At 34.9% G+C, this 16,842-nt stretch overlaps 2 protein-coding genes across 2 annotated transcripts in view; one reads left to right on the top strand and one right to left on the bottom strand.

Moving 5' to 3' along the window:
* LOC142340479 (cilia- and flagella-associated protein 337-like) overlaps window positions 1-16,842 on the bottom strand; it is a 67,784-nt gene that overhangs the window by 37,165 nt on the left and 13,777 nt on the right. Inside the window, exons 5-7 of the mRNA XM_075391058.1 lie at window positions 16,159-16,302; window positions 6,240-6,452; window positions 177-835 (exon numbers count right to left, since the gene is read on the bottom strand). Of these exons, the coding sequence (XP_075247173.1) occupies window positions 177-835; window positions 6,240-6,452; window positions 16,159-16,302 (1,016 nt within the window). The remainder of the gene's footprint in view (window positions 1-176; window positions 836-6,239; window positions 6,453-16,158; window positions 16,303-16,842) is intronic.
* The window catches only part of LOC142340489 (uncharacterized), a 114,628-nt gene continuing 109,923 nt past the window's right edge, over window positions 12,138-16,842 (top strand). The window contains exon 1 of the mRNA XM_075391078.1: window positions 12,138-12,395. The gene's annotated coding sequence lies outside the window, so the exon portion shown is untranslated. The remainder of the gene's footprint in view (window positions 12,396-16,842) is intronic.

Raw genomic sequence — 16,842 nt, 5'->3', positions numbered from 1 at the left:
TTCCAGGTGCAGAAACATTCTCAAAATAATGTTAGAATTACAAAGAAATTCGGTGAATTTTAATTTTCATATTAAAATTTCAGTCGTTGGCCGCTTATCTTACTTTTACCAAAATCAACTCAAATAAAACTTTAATTTGATTTATGAAATGTGACAAAACCTAGATCGAACTAACTCATAGCTGTGATTTCCTCGTTGTCGTGTGCCTTGTAGAGCCGAGTGACGACAGCCCCAGTCTCGGAATTCCACACTGCCACTTCGGAGTCATCACACGCTGTCACTATTTGCCCGTTCACGTGGTTGTAAATGGCCCCGCAAAGAGGCGAAGCATGAGTCACTACATAGTCCATTAGAAACTGATGGAAAGTTCCTACCTTCAGTTCTGCCATATAGTCATTACATGTGAACAAATAGCAATTCAAACTGGGGAAAAACGAAATCGGGAAGTTTCCGTGTTCGGGAGCTCGGTTCTCGAGGCACTGAAAGTTGAGATCAATAGTGTCCACGCATTTATAGTCTATTAAATGCCAGACTTTGATAATAGCATCTTCGGAATAACTGACAACAAAGCCGAGATTCTCGATTATGGCAACTCCAACTATAGTTGCATTGTGTCCTTTGAGCACAGTCAGGGGTCGCGTGGTGACATACTGGTTCCAGAACTTGACAAAGTGGTCAACGGATCCTGTAACTAATAGGTCCAGTTTCCGGCTGAGGTCGAAGCATTCCACCCCCTTGTCTATCTTCCAGATGTAGGGTGCACGGGTCTTGGTTTTGTCGGCCATTACCACCGAGGATTGAGAACTGCCACTTGTGGACAGAATCACATGGTTATCTGTCAAACACATCAAATTAATTAGTAATTGATTGTTTGATTTACTCATGAAATTCATGCCAAGTGACAATTCTCGTCTAATAAAGCTGATTATTCCCTTCATATATTTTCAAATCAAGTAAAAAATGTGCATTTTTTATTTGTGTACATTGAAGTTGGGTTCTTAAACTAATGCTCTTACTTAAAAAATAAGAGGCCTCATGGATGCGCTCTCGGACCTCTGATAAGACCTTCCGAGGCCAAAAAGACCTCTGATCAGACCGCAGTAGACCTAAAATGGATTTTGATTAGACAGTCCCAGACCAAACCAATCTCAAATCAGATTTTGTGCTCAAAAAAATTTTTTGCATTTGATGTGCGCTCGAATCTATCTCTCATCAGACCATTGCATGTCGAAATGACCTCTAATCATATCATTGTTGTTGAATGAACTACGTAATTGGGGCTCATATTTCCCCCGTTTTGCGCTCGATGTGCGTCTGATCAGAAGTCATTTTGGTCAACTTGGTCTTTGTTCAAAATTGTTTATTATCAGACCGTTCCTGGTAAAAAAAAACATTATGATCACCCACATTTAGACCATAAAGACCTGTAACCAGAATTTGGCTCGTTCAAGGTGGTTGGTGCGTTTAAGGCCACGTTCAAATTCATGTATGATCAGATTTTTGGTACTTTTCGGCACGTTTTTGGCTTCCTAAAAATTCTTCGTTTCTGGCTCGTTCATCTTAGAGGATGAGTTTTGCCAGTTGCTGCAAAAACAGATATAGTCAAAATATGTACTCGTTCCTAAAATCCAAAAAAAACAGTATCGAATATTTGTTTACAAAAATAAAACGAGTAAATGAACAGTGGTCAACACATTTTTACACCACTGAACGAATCGCTTCAATTTCACAAAAACTTAAGCAATGAAGACAACAATGAAGTATAATTCGTTTAATCGTTTAGATGTGAACAGTGCCAATTCCATTAAGAGATTGTTATAGTCTGATTTTAATATACATTCGTTTTCTTCGTTATCCTAACCATTTGCTTCATTGCACTGCACAAGGTGAAGGTAACAAAATGCACAATTTTAAGTGGATTTTTTAAGAGCTCGTTTTGTTTTACTTATGGTCAGGCTTCGGCTAATCAAAATCAATCATGAAAAAAAGTTGGTTCATTTGTAATCAGCTATAATGAAACTTCGACTCTCTCTTAGATTCTGCAGTAGTCCGCTTTTGGTGGTCTGAACATTAGTAATTTTCAGCGATGACCTCGGGGCAGTCATTCACAAACTTTATTCATCTTTGACCTTACGGAGACCCAGTACACCATGGAGATCAAAGCTTCAATAAATGAATATTTTGGCCGTCTAATCGTGTCACGATATCAAATCAATCTTTCACACGAACCGATATTTACCCAGCTTTCAGAATTTTTTTTATTTTTTTTATTATTGAAATAGTAGTAAATAGCGCCTATTGGAAGAGTTTCGCATTTTTCAAAGTTGTTCAATTCTGAAATCTCGGAGAAAAAAAATCAAACATAAATGGGTATAGCACCCAAAAACAATAAGTAAAACGCAAATGAAGTTTCTAAGTACTAAAAAAGCTTCTTAAGCACTTCAGTGTTGCTAATTATATAAAGACATAAACATCTATGACAAAGATTCTTAACATCACTTTCATTAAGGCTAGGGATTTCCTCAGCAAAACCATTATTGTAAATCAGCCAATTTTTATCATTACTCTGATTGCGGTTTTTAGGGAAAAATCGTCATGTTGATTTCTTTCGTCTGAAAGAAACATTCCCAGTTTCCAATTCTGCAAATATTTTTAGGTTTCAGAATCATCTGGGGAATGAGCAAATGTTTTGGACGTAATTTCTTTCCGTAATACTTTTATCAACGGTGTTAAAACTTCATAGGCATGAAGTTCCTCGGCATTGAATATCAATTACTCAATTCGTCACTTTTCAATAGAACCCAAAAAATTCGTTACTCACGAAATTTACTTTGACTATTCTTTTAACGAACGTGCTAGTAAGTTCAAGACATTGATTTATAGTAGATCAGTATAAAATTATTTCATACTGAACAGCTGGGGTGGTAACTATTAAAAGCTTTCGACAATTGATTACGGCCGAAAATCATTTGCAAAGGAAAGAATATAAAGCAGAATTTCAATAATATCCTTCGGATAAATTCTATGTGTTCCTTGAAATGGAGTTGATCAATCATAAAAATTCACAAGGGTTTTGCAGTTTCTTTTTGGATGATTAGCACTTTGTTAATAAGTGATTTGTTTTTATTGGCCAAAAGTTTTTACCAGAAACCATATGTTTAGATTGAAATGTGTTGAATTCAACGTGTTTTCAAAAACAACTTTTTCATTCTTCTCTAGCTGTGAGTTGTGCAGTGCTAACTAATAAAGTATCTGACGTTACGTGTGCAGTTGTCTTTATTTCATCAGCACAAAGTACATACGTGTTTAATGGACCCAATAATGAGCATTGTGGAAAGCAATAATTAAATGTGTTCTTCTCTGATAATCTTCTGCCTATTTTTTATATATTATTTCTTCTTGAACCGAAAAAAAAACTGAATTTAAAAAGAAAGTATCCAACTAGCGCCGTAAATCAGACATTTCATCAGCAATTTTTTTGGTCGACAGTATCGAGAAATTTCATAAAATCCATGCAAATAAACTTTTTCAAACTCTCTGATTTTGACCAATTATACCAAATGTTTTCAGTCCTTGTTAATTCAGTATCAACTCTCCTCAATTTTTCATATAATTGGAACAGAACTTTGGACAGAATTCATTAAGTTAAAAAGTATCTAACCCATTTAAAAAGTAGTTTTTCGGAAAACTTCAAAAAAAACCAAAACTGGTAAAACTGGAATTGGACTAAATCATTATGCATTAAGTGAATCACTTGCATTGAACAAAGGTAAGGGAACTATTTTTGCTGCTTTAAAGCCGTGAGTGAATGTTATAGGTTGCAAGCACTTGCTTAACAAAATTTTCACAACTGGACAAATTTTAAAAGGAATTTTTTTTAGCAAAAAATAGTTACTGCTATGACAGTTTAGTCTATATTTGGAGGAGAGCTTAGTGACGTATCAAAATATCTCAGTTGTTCTTATGCGTACTAATAATTTGGACTTTTCAACCCATTCTCTGCTAAAAACTTGTTGTTACCAAATTGTGCAGCCAATTTTGCTCCAATATCAGCGATGTATTTGTTGAAGTGTTCACTATTCTTTAATAATCAACAACATTTTTTCGATGTTTAATTGTTCCGACCTAATTGATTGCGGATTGCGGGAAGAAACTATCTGCTCAACTGGATTTTTTCTGCATTCAATTTTCGCCGACCGATATAGCCAGCGTAGAAAGTTGTGAGGGGCATTAATAGTACGCTTGTCAAGCGTTGAGTAACAAAACTAAGAATTTTTTATAAGTATTGTTTCGTCATAGACTTACGGAGGTTTAAATTTTAAAAACAAAATGCTCACTTATGTTGTTTTGTTCACTTTTTTCGTAATTGTTGTTGAGTTTTTGACCAATTTTCTAACAAAAACATAAAAATGGGTTTATTTAATCTCATTAGTTTTACGTCAAAGATAAGGAGAGATTGTTGCATTGTTTGAACCATCTCTCCTATCCAAAATTTTGGCTATTTTTTCAAAATTCAGTAGCTATTGATTTTTCAAGGAAAATAATATGCTTCTCATCAGATATGCTTCTATAGAGCACTTTTTCGCAATTGACCGATAGTGAGGACATCAAAATTTTTAGCTCAATCATTATCTACTCTGATTAGAGACATTTTTAACGTCAGCTTCTGAGAAAGTGTTCTGGAACTATCAGTTTTGGTGGCCTTCCTCTAAATTAAATCAATATTTACCAAAAACTGCACATTTTTGTTTAAGTATTGAGATTTGTTTTTGGCCGACTATTTATTAGGCAATAATTTGAAACCGTGACGTTAATTGAAGAAACCGTTACTCAACAATATCATGGCCAGATTTGTTATCATCGCTGATTTTGCAATGAAAAGTATTCGGATTATATTTTGGCTCTGTTCTCCTAAAATTTTTGTGAATTTTTTAATCGAAATTCCAGATAAGTCTGTTACCACTGAGAGATTCATTTAAGGAGAGGTTCTTTTTATTCCAAATTCAGGTCTAAGCATAAATATTGTCTTGTTTCAGTAAGACTCATATTTTTTTCCAGCTCCAACCAAAGACATAGTGTGTTTGACAAAGTGTAGTTTTTCCAACAAAAGACAAAGTGTGTTAGTAAGTTGTTGGTGAATTCTTGAGTTTCACCAGCTTTGGTCATTCTTTTTATTGTCCTATTATTGAGACCATCAAGGGTCCTATTCGCGATCTAAGGAGTTTTTAAAGAAACTATCTATTTCGTTCAGTTGACACTTAATGGTCTTAGCTAATATAGGTCGATTTTCCATTTTTTATAATTTGTTGTTGATATATTGAAATCTTTGTCAAATTAGATAATTCAATTCCATTGAGCGCAATTTTTTGTTGTGAAAAGCATCAATAACGAAAATAGTTTTGGGTCTGATTGTTGAAATTCAAAAACTAAATGTTATTTGGATTTTTATGGGCCCCTGTCTTTTTCTTTAAATTTGTCGTTTTTATGTTAATTACACAATGATTTCAAATCAATGCTCAAATAATTTATTTTAAATAAAACAGATTTATGGGCATATGAAAGCAAAAGAACATAAATTATCATTTTAACGAAAACCTAATGGTTTTCTGAATTCAACACTCTGAAATTTTGAGATCTGCCAGTATTCTTTGTTTTCGTGTAGTCTTTTGACTTAGTCTCAAAAACTACATGTCCAATTGACTTCCTAAGCACCAACAAACTATTTTGTTTATTGTTCTTATTTGAAAATCTATGGTTGTTCTGACTCTTAAAATTTTCGTAATGCTGTTGCTTTTTTGAACTTTTTCTAGTGCTCAATTAGAATAATTTATTAATTGCATTTCACTATGAAAAGAAAGAAAGAAAAGACTTAAATCATCATCTCGTAAAAATTGACTCTAGCATTTTTGGTGAAATTGTGTATTTATTGACTATAAAACATCGACGAGATCTGAACATATACCTAATGGAGCCACCCTGGTTTTACCAGTTTATCCCATGTTTGAGGATAGAAAGTCAAATTATCAAACAAAAAAAAACAAAATTGAATGAAAAGGAGATTTTCTGAAGAGAAGAGTACAATGATTTCTCTCATGAGTTTTCAATTGAACAAGATAAGTTTAGCACAAAAGTTGAGAGCTAATACATATCTCAAATTGTAGGCTCTTAAAAATATATAAAACTGGAAATAATTTAGGCACATTGTTCGAACACAATAGTACTCAAGTAGACAGTTTTACCTGTGAAGTATCGGACAGCTCTGACGGATTCGTGGTGGAACTTCTCTTCATCCCTGTTGAGCAATTCCTCCACTCTCACACACTTGGAGTGTGCCTTGATTTCGTTGATGTATACCCTGGTCTTCTGTCCCTTGGCCTGTCTGGGGGGCTTCTCAAACAGTTTGTTGCGTGCTTGCAGAAACATGTACTGGTAAATGTGTCCTCCATCATCACCTGCAAACAAACAACTCCAATCTTGATCAATGCATATACATTACAAATTACATCCATTCGCAATTTTACTTGGAACATAAGTGCAGTCCAATTTCAGTAATCTTAATACATAGGTTTTTAAATGCCATGAACCAAGTTTTAATAACTAGCGCTTAAAGAACTATAGTCTTATTATTATTAAGAGTACTAAATTCGAAAGCAACATAAAGTAAGCAATTAAATCAAATCGTGGCCAGATTTCGCCAGTAATGCAGCTGGTGAAATCCGAGCTTAGAAATGTCATGTACCGTTATGAGCTCTTATCCCAAAAAGGCATTACGGACAATTTTTCTCTCAAACAACTTGAGTTATAAACGAGGATTTTGACACCTGCGAACCCTATGTTTAGTGGTTGGTAAATCAATTTTGCTCGTCATTTAACCGACAACTTTATAAATCGGACTAGATACGGACTATTTTTTTGCCATTTCCTTAATTGTTAATCCAGTATTGCTTCAACAGTCGTTTGTACAAAACCAGTCACATACATGTGATAAGGTAACAAAATTGCCATGCCCCCAAATATTGACGTTTTCTTTCATCAAAGCTTTGTTTTAGACAAAAACAAACAATATCAGAGCGTTTAAGAACGGTGGACACTGCTGATGCGAGCCATATGAACGAAGCTTTTTATCGAAATCATTGAAAACGTTTCATGAAAGCGATGAGTTTGAGTTCATTTTTATTCTCATTTCAAATCAACTCTCAATAGTCAATCTCAGTGTTATAATTCTCCCCAATGCTTTAGAAAACATCACTGTTAATCATGATGTTCCAAGTGATATTATTGTCATGGTCCTTAACATCGGTCAAAAGAATTCAATAACTTGAATTTTAAATTGAAAACCGAACTGAAAACATACAAAAATTAGCTAGTATTTATTGTAGTTATCTATGCGAAAATTTACAGAGAAAATTTAGATTAGCAAAAAATATTTTGCTTGATTGACATGCCAATAGATATTAATTTCGATCGCCGGAAGTGATTTTGTATTTTCATCAACATTTCACGAGAATCATATATGGCATAGATACAATCGAGTTCATTAGTTAGAGGTCGGTGGATGTTAGATTCAGGTTTTCGTGGGTGGGAGATTTTATTTCTGACATCTGATTGATATGTTAATGAAATAATGATAGCGTCGAAACAAAATTAGAATTGAGTTTAATTTTGTGGCCATTACTTATCGACATAGCAACAAAGTTTGTTGGGTAAGTTCTCCTTTCGTTTTTTAAACTTTAATAAAGAAAACTTCTAAGTTTCTTGGTGTTTCCTTGAAACCATCAAGTCCTCCCTCCTTTTTAAGCAAGTTTGTGGGTATAGGTTCTCCAAATCTGTCGGGTTGTTTTCTGTTTCTTTTTGATGCTCGTGAAGGCTCTGATGGTTCGGGTTGTTGGTGCGCTGCAGCTGATGTGGCTGCAGAAGCTTTCTCTTGACGTGAAGATCCCTCATCTGTGTTCTGAAACTTTGGTTCTGATTGAGATATGGTCTCCTCCACTGGTTCAGTTTTCACATTGTTCTCGTCTTGTCTCGCTATTTGGTTGTCGCTCACTAGAAAAGTCCGTGTTGAGTTTTTGGGATGCATGAAAGATGTGTTCAGGCTAGCAGAAACTGTCTTTGTTGTTTCATTGGCCTTGAACAGAATGGGTCACGCAAATCTGCTATTGCTGGTAGTCTCACTCTGCGTCCAAATAGAAGTTCAATTGGAATTTTGGCTCTCGTCTTGCGATGTTTTGCGATGTGTCATCAAATCCATTTACAGAAAAGCTCCAAATGACACATTAAGATCGGGGCTCCACGCTTGAAGTGCCCGCTTTACTATCTGAGCTGCTCTTTCAGCTAGTCCATTAGCTCATGGATGATAGACATGTGATTCTTTTTTCTTAATTCCATTAATTCCCAGTGATTCACTCCACTGTGAAGGTCACCACGTACAAAATCAAGACCATTATCAGATACTAAAGTTTGTGGTGTTTCGAATCTCGCAAAGATTCGACTGATATATACTTTGACTCTTTCTGATGTTCTAGTGCCCACGGGGAAAGCTTCTATCCAAACAGAACCCGCGTCAACAATAACTAAGATATTGCCTTGGTCCTTGAAATAACCCCAGTCCAAGTGGAGCCGTTCCCAAACGTCGGCTTTTTGCCACGTAGACACTGTTTTTCCCAGGCTAGGCCATTGCTTGACTTCTGGACTGTAAGCTCTCGGTCATTTCGGTAACCGACGTTGCTTGTTTTGCTTTAATACCGTCCAGTATCCAAAGTTTTGCTTCAGGGTCCCCCAAACCTGAGATAAACTTTACTCTTAACAACTCTTCTTCAGGTTTGGCCGCTGTTTTGAGTTTTTTGACGTCACAAAAACGTACTTCTTCTCTGAGACGTGCTAGGAAATTGTCGTCTGACTCCTCCTACACCTTGTGTTACGGAAAGAAATTTAGACTTTTCTGTCGTTACTACTCACTCCTGATGTCTTTATACGGAGTATCTATCAAATTTCTAGACTCATTAGTCTCCTAAGTTTACTGATTGCTCCTTGACCGCACATACTAAGAAAGAGATTGGTTACCTGTAGGTCCTGTATAGTGCCATCGAGGTTGATCTTGTCCTCTTTTTTCTCTGCGCAACATTTCGCAACAAAAGACATAATCCACGCAGTAGCTGATTCTGCACTCTGTAGATCTAAAATTTGTCTATCTGCAGGTGATCTGGACACCATTGTCGTGGTCGATAACACGAGTCAAAAAAATCAGAGAGTTGAATTTTAAATTAAAATGGAAACTGAAAATATACAAAAATTAGCTCGTATTTACAGTAGTAATCTATGCGAAAATATTCAGAGAAAATTTAGAATAACTAAAAATTTTTATTTGATTGACATGCTAATAGATCTTTGTTTCGAATCCCGCAGGTGACTTTTTATTTTCATCAACTTTTCATGAGAATCATATATGGCCTAGATACAGTCGAGTTCATTATTTGGAGGTCGATGGATGTTAGAATCAGGTTTCTATGAGTGGGAGAATTTACTTCTGACATCTGATTGAAAGGTCAATAAGATAATGATAGCACCGAAACAAAAATTAGAATTGAATTTAGTTTTGTGGTCATTACTTATCGACATAGCAATTATGCTCGTCAGGTAAGTTCTTCTTTCGTTCCTTGGAACTTTAAAAAAGAAACCTTCTAAGTTTATTGATGTTTCTTCGAAGCCATCACAATTATTTATTGGCAAATGATAAACGCAAAGTAAGCTAAAAAAATAACCTCAAGTTTTGAGATTTCGTAGAACGTTTAGCAAAAAGCCTTTTTTTATATAAAAAAACTCTAAACCCTCTAGTTCTAGGATTAGTTCACTATGTCCCGTATTATTTTCGTAGTATCTCCTATCAAAATGGATTGTATAGCACATTGAAATTTTTTTGAGAGTTAACACGTAAAATTTGGATCTAGGCGAAATGCAGGTAATAGTGCAAAACAATTGAGCGTTTTAATAAAAGCTCATCCCTTATATAGAAGTCCATACTTTATCTTTAGTATTGGTTTTTGGGTGGTCAAAGTCAAGCAACAGCGTGTTAGGCCACAATCGACTACGATATATGCAAATTTAGTTTGAGTTGTATATAAAATTTAGAGCTTAACAATTTTGTTGAATGTTTCGCAAAAAGCCTATCTTAATTGAAAAAAAAATCTTGAGACCCTGTGGTTTGAGGGTTTCTTCAATGTTAATCAAATTGTGCTCAATTTGCCTTCATTTATTTCTAGTTTACATGGTTTGAAAGTCAGTGGGATTATTTGAGTTCATAAGTTGATTTTAACTAAAAATATTTTTAAAAATGTTGTTCAAATTTCCCAATTCTTTGTTCCCTTTATGGTCTCTCTCTCTCTCTCAAGTACAGTGTTTTATGTTCTTTTTTTATTTATGTGTTTTCAAAAATGGCCCCACCGGGATCCGATATTTGATTTCAGCTATTTCATATGTCATAGAAATAATGCGGGAAATAAAGCCTCAATGTTCTCTTAGGCTGCAAAGAAAATATACAGAAATATTTCTTTCTTGTAGTTTAGGTAACTCACGAGGCCTCACAAAAAACCAAGACACGCTAAATACTCCTGTTTGTTGGTGCGGAGAATTGGTTACCTCACAACCTCCAAATATAAAAATGTTGCAGTCATAGACCTCTCATGTATGGAAAAGTTGTTTTCATTGAATTACCAATTTTTACAAGTGGTAGTTTACCAATATTTTGCAACCTTTTTATTTATGAATTCAATGCTCTCTAATATGAAAGTTCTATGATAAAACTTTTTGTCAACCTGGATATATATATATATATATATATATATATATATATATATATACACGCTATATTTAAAAGCTAAATGAGCTAAATGAATTGAGATTGAGTACTAAAAACTATTTATAGCAAGGGCCTTCAACAATAGAATTCTTTGATGAAAATAATACAGTTTTGCTCGAATTATATAAACAGAAAAAGTTCATCAAAGTCTGAGGGGTATTTCCTCTTATTCTATCTGTGTTCATTTTCCTTGCTTGATTTATTGAGTTAAGTGGCGTGATGGCCGAGAGGCAAGGTGTGTGATTGACACCCCAATAATCGTTAGTTCGATCCCCTGCCTCCGTGAAGCTATCTGTGTGAGGATGAGCTCTGACTTAACCTAGCTTCAGGTTGACCATAGCCTGACCAATGTTGGCTGCAATGATGGTACCAGGCGAAAGTTTCAGACGCAAAAAAGTGGCCATAGTCACCAAAAAAGAGCATTCATGCCGACTAAATGAACGGTCTGAGATGTGGGGAACAATACAAAAAGGACAACTGAGAACAGGCTACTGGTAATGCAGACTCAAAGCCTAATGCTGCTCCGCTGCGATTACTCAGAAACAAATTTATTTATTTTATTAACACTAATTTCTGTTAATTTCCCTTTTTTATTTTACCTAGCTGTCAATTATAGTGAGCGCGAAATTGTATTAGACTGCTCTGAGAAATAGATCAAACCCCAGCTACCCATTGCAAAACTTGGACTTTACTTAACGGCATGTGCTCTATAAAAATGACAAATGACATGGTTGCTATCATTAATTTAAATTTGAATGTGTACCTGTCTCTGTCTGTGTATGTGTGTGCGTGTGTGTGCATTGGCCTGTGCTTGTGTGTATGTATGTATGTATGTGTGTGTGTGTGTGTGTGTGTGTGTGTGTGTGTGTGTGTGTGTGTGTGTGTGTGTGTGTGTGTGTGTGTGTCTGTGTGTGTGTGAGAGAGTGTGTGTGTGTGTGTGTGGTGGGGGAAGGGGCTTATTTTGAGGGATTTTTGAATTTAAAGCGTTATTTTGCGCCCAATTAGCGCAACCATCAATCAACTATTATAGAAATTAGCCCCCCGCTGAAATTGAAGAATGCGTAAAATCTTTAGCTAAGAGTGACTGAAATTTGGCTTGATTGTGCCACGTGCAGTCGGAGAGAGCAGAAATCTAAGAGGAAAAAGTCCGCATAGAAAACGAACGCATAACTAAGAAATAATTGAATTTGGGAAAGATTTTGGAAAGGACAAGGAAGGGCTTAAATAAATACTGTGCGCAATAAAGGGTACTAGCTAAGCATACAAACACTTATGGAGAGAGATTAAGTGGCCCGATTTACAACAGCAAAGCTCCTTCTGAACACACGAACAAAAATAATCACCTCCATTATTCAGTTCAATGTCAAAATATATTTACTGGGAAGTTTAATATCCGTGATGATAGAGACTAATGATTTATTCCTCCTTGTTTTTCTTATCTTTTCAATTAAATTTAGGAAGTCTCATATCCCTTCGGATCAAGATTAAGTCTAATCTTTTTTCAAATGTCTGCGGCGGAAATAACTTCTCACAAACTGCGAAGGTTAGTTGAATTGTGCTTAAAAACATTGAGGCATATAGAAGGGTTGTCATAAGGAGCCATAAGCTCATTTTTGTAATGAAAATTTATGCTCGGTTGATCGATTGCTTTGATTATCATCAGTCACTCTTCAAGCTGCGAAATAAACGTGCGTATGACAATCTCAAATTGTTGAGCAATTGACGCTAATGCAGCCGTCACATTAAAGAAGCTCCAATTGGAGATTTCACTTTGAACAACTAAAATAAGAAAAACTAACTTTTTAAATAAAAAATGCTGATTCAATCATAATTTACCCAATTAATTTGACAACGAACATAGGAAAATCAAGGCAATAAAAGTTCGGCAGAACAAATTTTTGTACGTCCGATAACTTCTGCTGCCAGGCGGAACAGTTAGAGGAACAAAAATCAGGTTAGTCAATGTATGTGAACATCTTGTTTTTTTGTCTAATAAAAAAATGTATTCGGGATTGTTCGAAAATACAAATCATGTCATTTCGGGCGTTATATCTATTCAGTCATATGCTAGACACAGCAAGATTTTAATACGCTTTTGGACAGAGAACTAAATTTGGAGCAGAAGACTTCATAAAATTCATTTTTCTTAAGCTTCAGCTCCTTATGTTCCCTTGACAACTTTTTTTCAAATATTTTGAGAACTTGGTAACATCAAATGAATATAAGAATTGCCAGGCTTAATCAGATCTCCGGTCGGCTATTTCTGCAAAGATAAGCTTTGAAATTTGAAAGAAATTTACAAACAGATCACTTGACTGCTTTTTGCATTTTAGTACTGCGACTTCTTTCATTTTAATTTTGACTTCAACGTTGCTGATTGTAGTAGCAAACGTTTTGCTAAGGTTATGTTATATAATTTCTCCATACCAGTTATGAGTTATTTTTCTTCTCTTTTTCATCAATTTTTAGCTATAATAGTTTTTATAATTTTTTCTTTGTTTATTATAATAACTCACTTACGTCTGTTCGTTGAGAATTTATGAAGGAAAAATTGATAAGAACATCGTCGGGGTTTTGAAACTAATTTAAAAGATTTTTGGCTGAGTGTTTTTTATCGTGTTCTTCAATGAAACCCTTACGCAATGAAAGTGTCTAACGGAATGAGAGTGTTTAACCCTTACGCAATGAAAGTATTTAGACTTCACGCAAGTGAAAATGTTTGACCTTAACGGATGAAATTGTTTTGCCCTTACGGAATGAAAGTGTTTTACCTCAACGCCAAGAAAGCGTTAACTTTTTTGCAGTGTAAAAGTTTAGTTTTTGTTGGAGATTGAGTTTTGTCAATCGGCTAATAACACTAAATTTTATAACAATTTAAGTTTAGAACTTTTAAAACATATCATATTTTCGTTGTCCGCTGATTTCGTTCTAAATGTTAGTGCATTCAATAACTAAGATTAGCTAATGAAAAAAGCTAGTTTTTCTTTTGAGCTGCCTTGAAATTATCTTTACATATGATACTGCCTATGTAGTGTTCGAGCCATTAGCAAACATGCTGAAACTTTGAGCATAAACCAATCACAGACAAATCTAACCCAAATAAAATTTCCGAAAAGAGTGTAGTGTAATATACTGTTACCACTCTTTTGTTAAGGACAGTTCAGGGTCTTCATTTCCTGACCTTACAGGCCATTATCTTGTATAAAAACATGAGTAGTGACATCTACAATTTAAATTTGATAAAGAATACGTAACCATTACGTCCCCAATCGTACGTTTTGAGCAAGCAAATTTGCTTGCAAATGTTAGCATTGTCCGCTCCCCCATGTTTCAAGATCAACCGTTATAGACTTTGGCGGACAACAGTGACAGTGAGGTAATACGTTGCAAAATTAATCAAAATTGGAATTTTTGCAAATAATGTCCGCGCGGAATTTGAGGACAGACGAGAAAATTGGACAGATTTGTGTCACTATTTTCGTGAATATTGCATCACTATTATCCGCTCTCAAGTCATTAATTTCCGCAAGTTGAAGGTCTTTAATTTCCACAGTTTTTGGTGTCTTTGACACTATTGTCCGGGTCGCTATTGTCCGCAACTTTAATGTCAATGTTATCCGCCACGTCTTCCTTATCCGCAGTTAATGCCACTATTATCGGCATCTTTATTATCCGCAATTTTAATGTCACTAAATATCCCCGGCTTATATTAGAAATTAGTTTAATTGTTTTAAATGCTTTTAATTGCTCAAAAATTTGTTGCAGAGAGAAAGGAAACTATCGTCCCTAAAGTAGAGAAATAACTATTACAAACGACCGATGAAAAAGTTTGATGAACAATGACTGATGAACTATGTTGGAGTTTCTCTATAAAAATCCCTCAGTAAATACTTTTTTTCACTGAGGTATGTTTAATAAACTAATCATAGACCTATTTTATCCGTCTAGTTTTTGAAGCTTCAATTGGTGTTTGATGCTTTTACAATGATTGCAACTGAGTTCATTTTACTGTCAGACGAGCAAAAGTAAAGTAAATATCGCAGTGTGATAATTGCTGCTTATTCATGTACACTTAGATCTAAATTTGAAAATTGTGGACAACGCTGACAAATTTCTATCCTTGATTTCGTAATTAACGAAACAATCCAAAATCAGAGCGAAGCATAAAATAGAAAATGCATGCTCAAAATAGCTGACATTGTTAACAATACCCCTGCTCACACATTGCGAACACTAATGACGAAAAACCTTGATTTTACCAGGTCAGTGACGGAATTTTGCAAAGATTGCCAGCAATTTTTTTCACTGTTGTCCGCAGTTTAACCATTTTTCTCCCACGCAAGAATGGGTGAATAAACGTCGTTACACTTGTCCGCAAACGCGGTCACCGCTGAAATTGGAGGATTGGCGACGTAATGACCTTTGTGTGGTAAAATGCTAACCAGCTACGCTAAACGATCTGCCATTACATGAATTTTGAGGCATGTTTTGACTGTTATGAAAAGCAAATCTTTTAGAAGTTGAAAAGTATTGTGCCTTACAGATCCTTAAATAAGCAATATTAATTCTATTTTTTTTTCAAAATTTCACACAATGATTGAATGTCTTTAAAAGATATCAGCCCTTGAATATATACAGAATAACTTTAAAAACAACTTTTTAACTCAATTGTTTGAGTTTTGGCGAAAGTTATTCAACTCAATTGTTCTTTAATTCCCTCAAGAATGGAATAAATTACCGCAATATGATTGATCAGCGGGAGAAAAAAATAATCAATTTATGCTTTTCATCATATAAAATTAGGAGCATCAGTTTTCTAGGAACATCATTAAAACTTTCCAATTGCTTGCTTCAGCTTCAGCGGTGGAGTAAAATGAACATATATTATGATGATCTATATGTATATCTTTTCTATCGTTAAAATTTTTCTTTTGTTTGGTTACATTTTGAATTTTTGTTTCGACTACCCGAAAACTTGATTCATTACAAAGACATTATCGCTTATAAAGAGACCATGACTTATGTACAGAAATAGTGAGCTCGTAACCAGACTTTTGCTCAATATTAGCTCAATTAGGGAGTGCTAGACCAATTAAAATAGACTCCACCCCTTATGTAATCATTTTAACTTGTTTCGAAAGTTGAAATATGATCCTGGGTCAATGGAGTTCTTTGGCAATCTTAGGTCTATAGACCTTCCAATATTTGTACCGAATAATTTGATTATTTAGAACGTCGGTTGCTATAAAGTTGTTCCGATTATTAAATTTGGGTTCTTTCCCAAATTTGTTCCACTATAGTCTAACCAGTAGTAAGGATGGAGTCAGTTTGTATTCTGAAGTTGGTAGAGCAGTAGTAGTCGAAACAGGTGACCACGTGCGATAGTCCATACAGCTGGAACTCCTCAAAGATCACAGCTGAGGAGATATCATAGAATCGAATGTCGCGACCTGCAATTCATATAAAATATCTCTTCTATTTTATCTACTTCATGTAGAGTAAGTTGAAAGAAGTTCTATGAGGCAGAATTGAATGTGAACGTTTAAAAAATTGACAGCTTAGATTCATTTTATTGTATGGTTTGGGGAGTTTCAAGTACTCGCTCTGATGTCAAAACTAAAACCGGAAAATTTAAATGTCAGGATTAGAGTGCAGTACTGAAAAAAATTTTTCCGACAGTTCTTGCATAATCTTATTAGTTCTTGTTTTCAAATCCCTAAAACTTGACAAATCTTGCTAAGATATTAAAGATTCTTTCTTGTTTATCTTATCAAGATCTTATTTCTTGAATTTCCTGCAAGATCTTGCATTTCCGTGTATATCCTGACGTTTTATTGCCAAGAATCTTACCAAGATCTTAGCAAGATTTGTCAAGTTTTAATAAGCTGCTTATCAAGATGTTTCAAGTTTCATTTCACTGGGGTGCAGTTTACACTAAACTTTGTGTAATTTTTGTCAATTTAGTGATGTTTGCTTCTATTGTAATTGTT

Source organism: Convolutriloba macropyga, chromosome 1 (genome assembly GCF_964194025.1).
Source record: "Convolutriloba macropyga chromosome 1, txConMacr16.3, whole genome shotgun sequence".
In the NCBI taxonomy this organism is placed as follows: Eukaryota; Metazoa; Xenacoelomorpha; order Acoela; family Convolutidae; genus Convolutriloba; species Convolutriloba macropyga.
The sequence above is the reverse complement of the archived record's forward strand: the minus strand, read 5'-3'. Positions and strand labels throughout refer to the sequence as shown.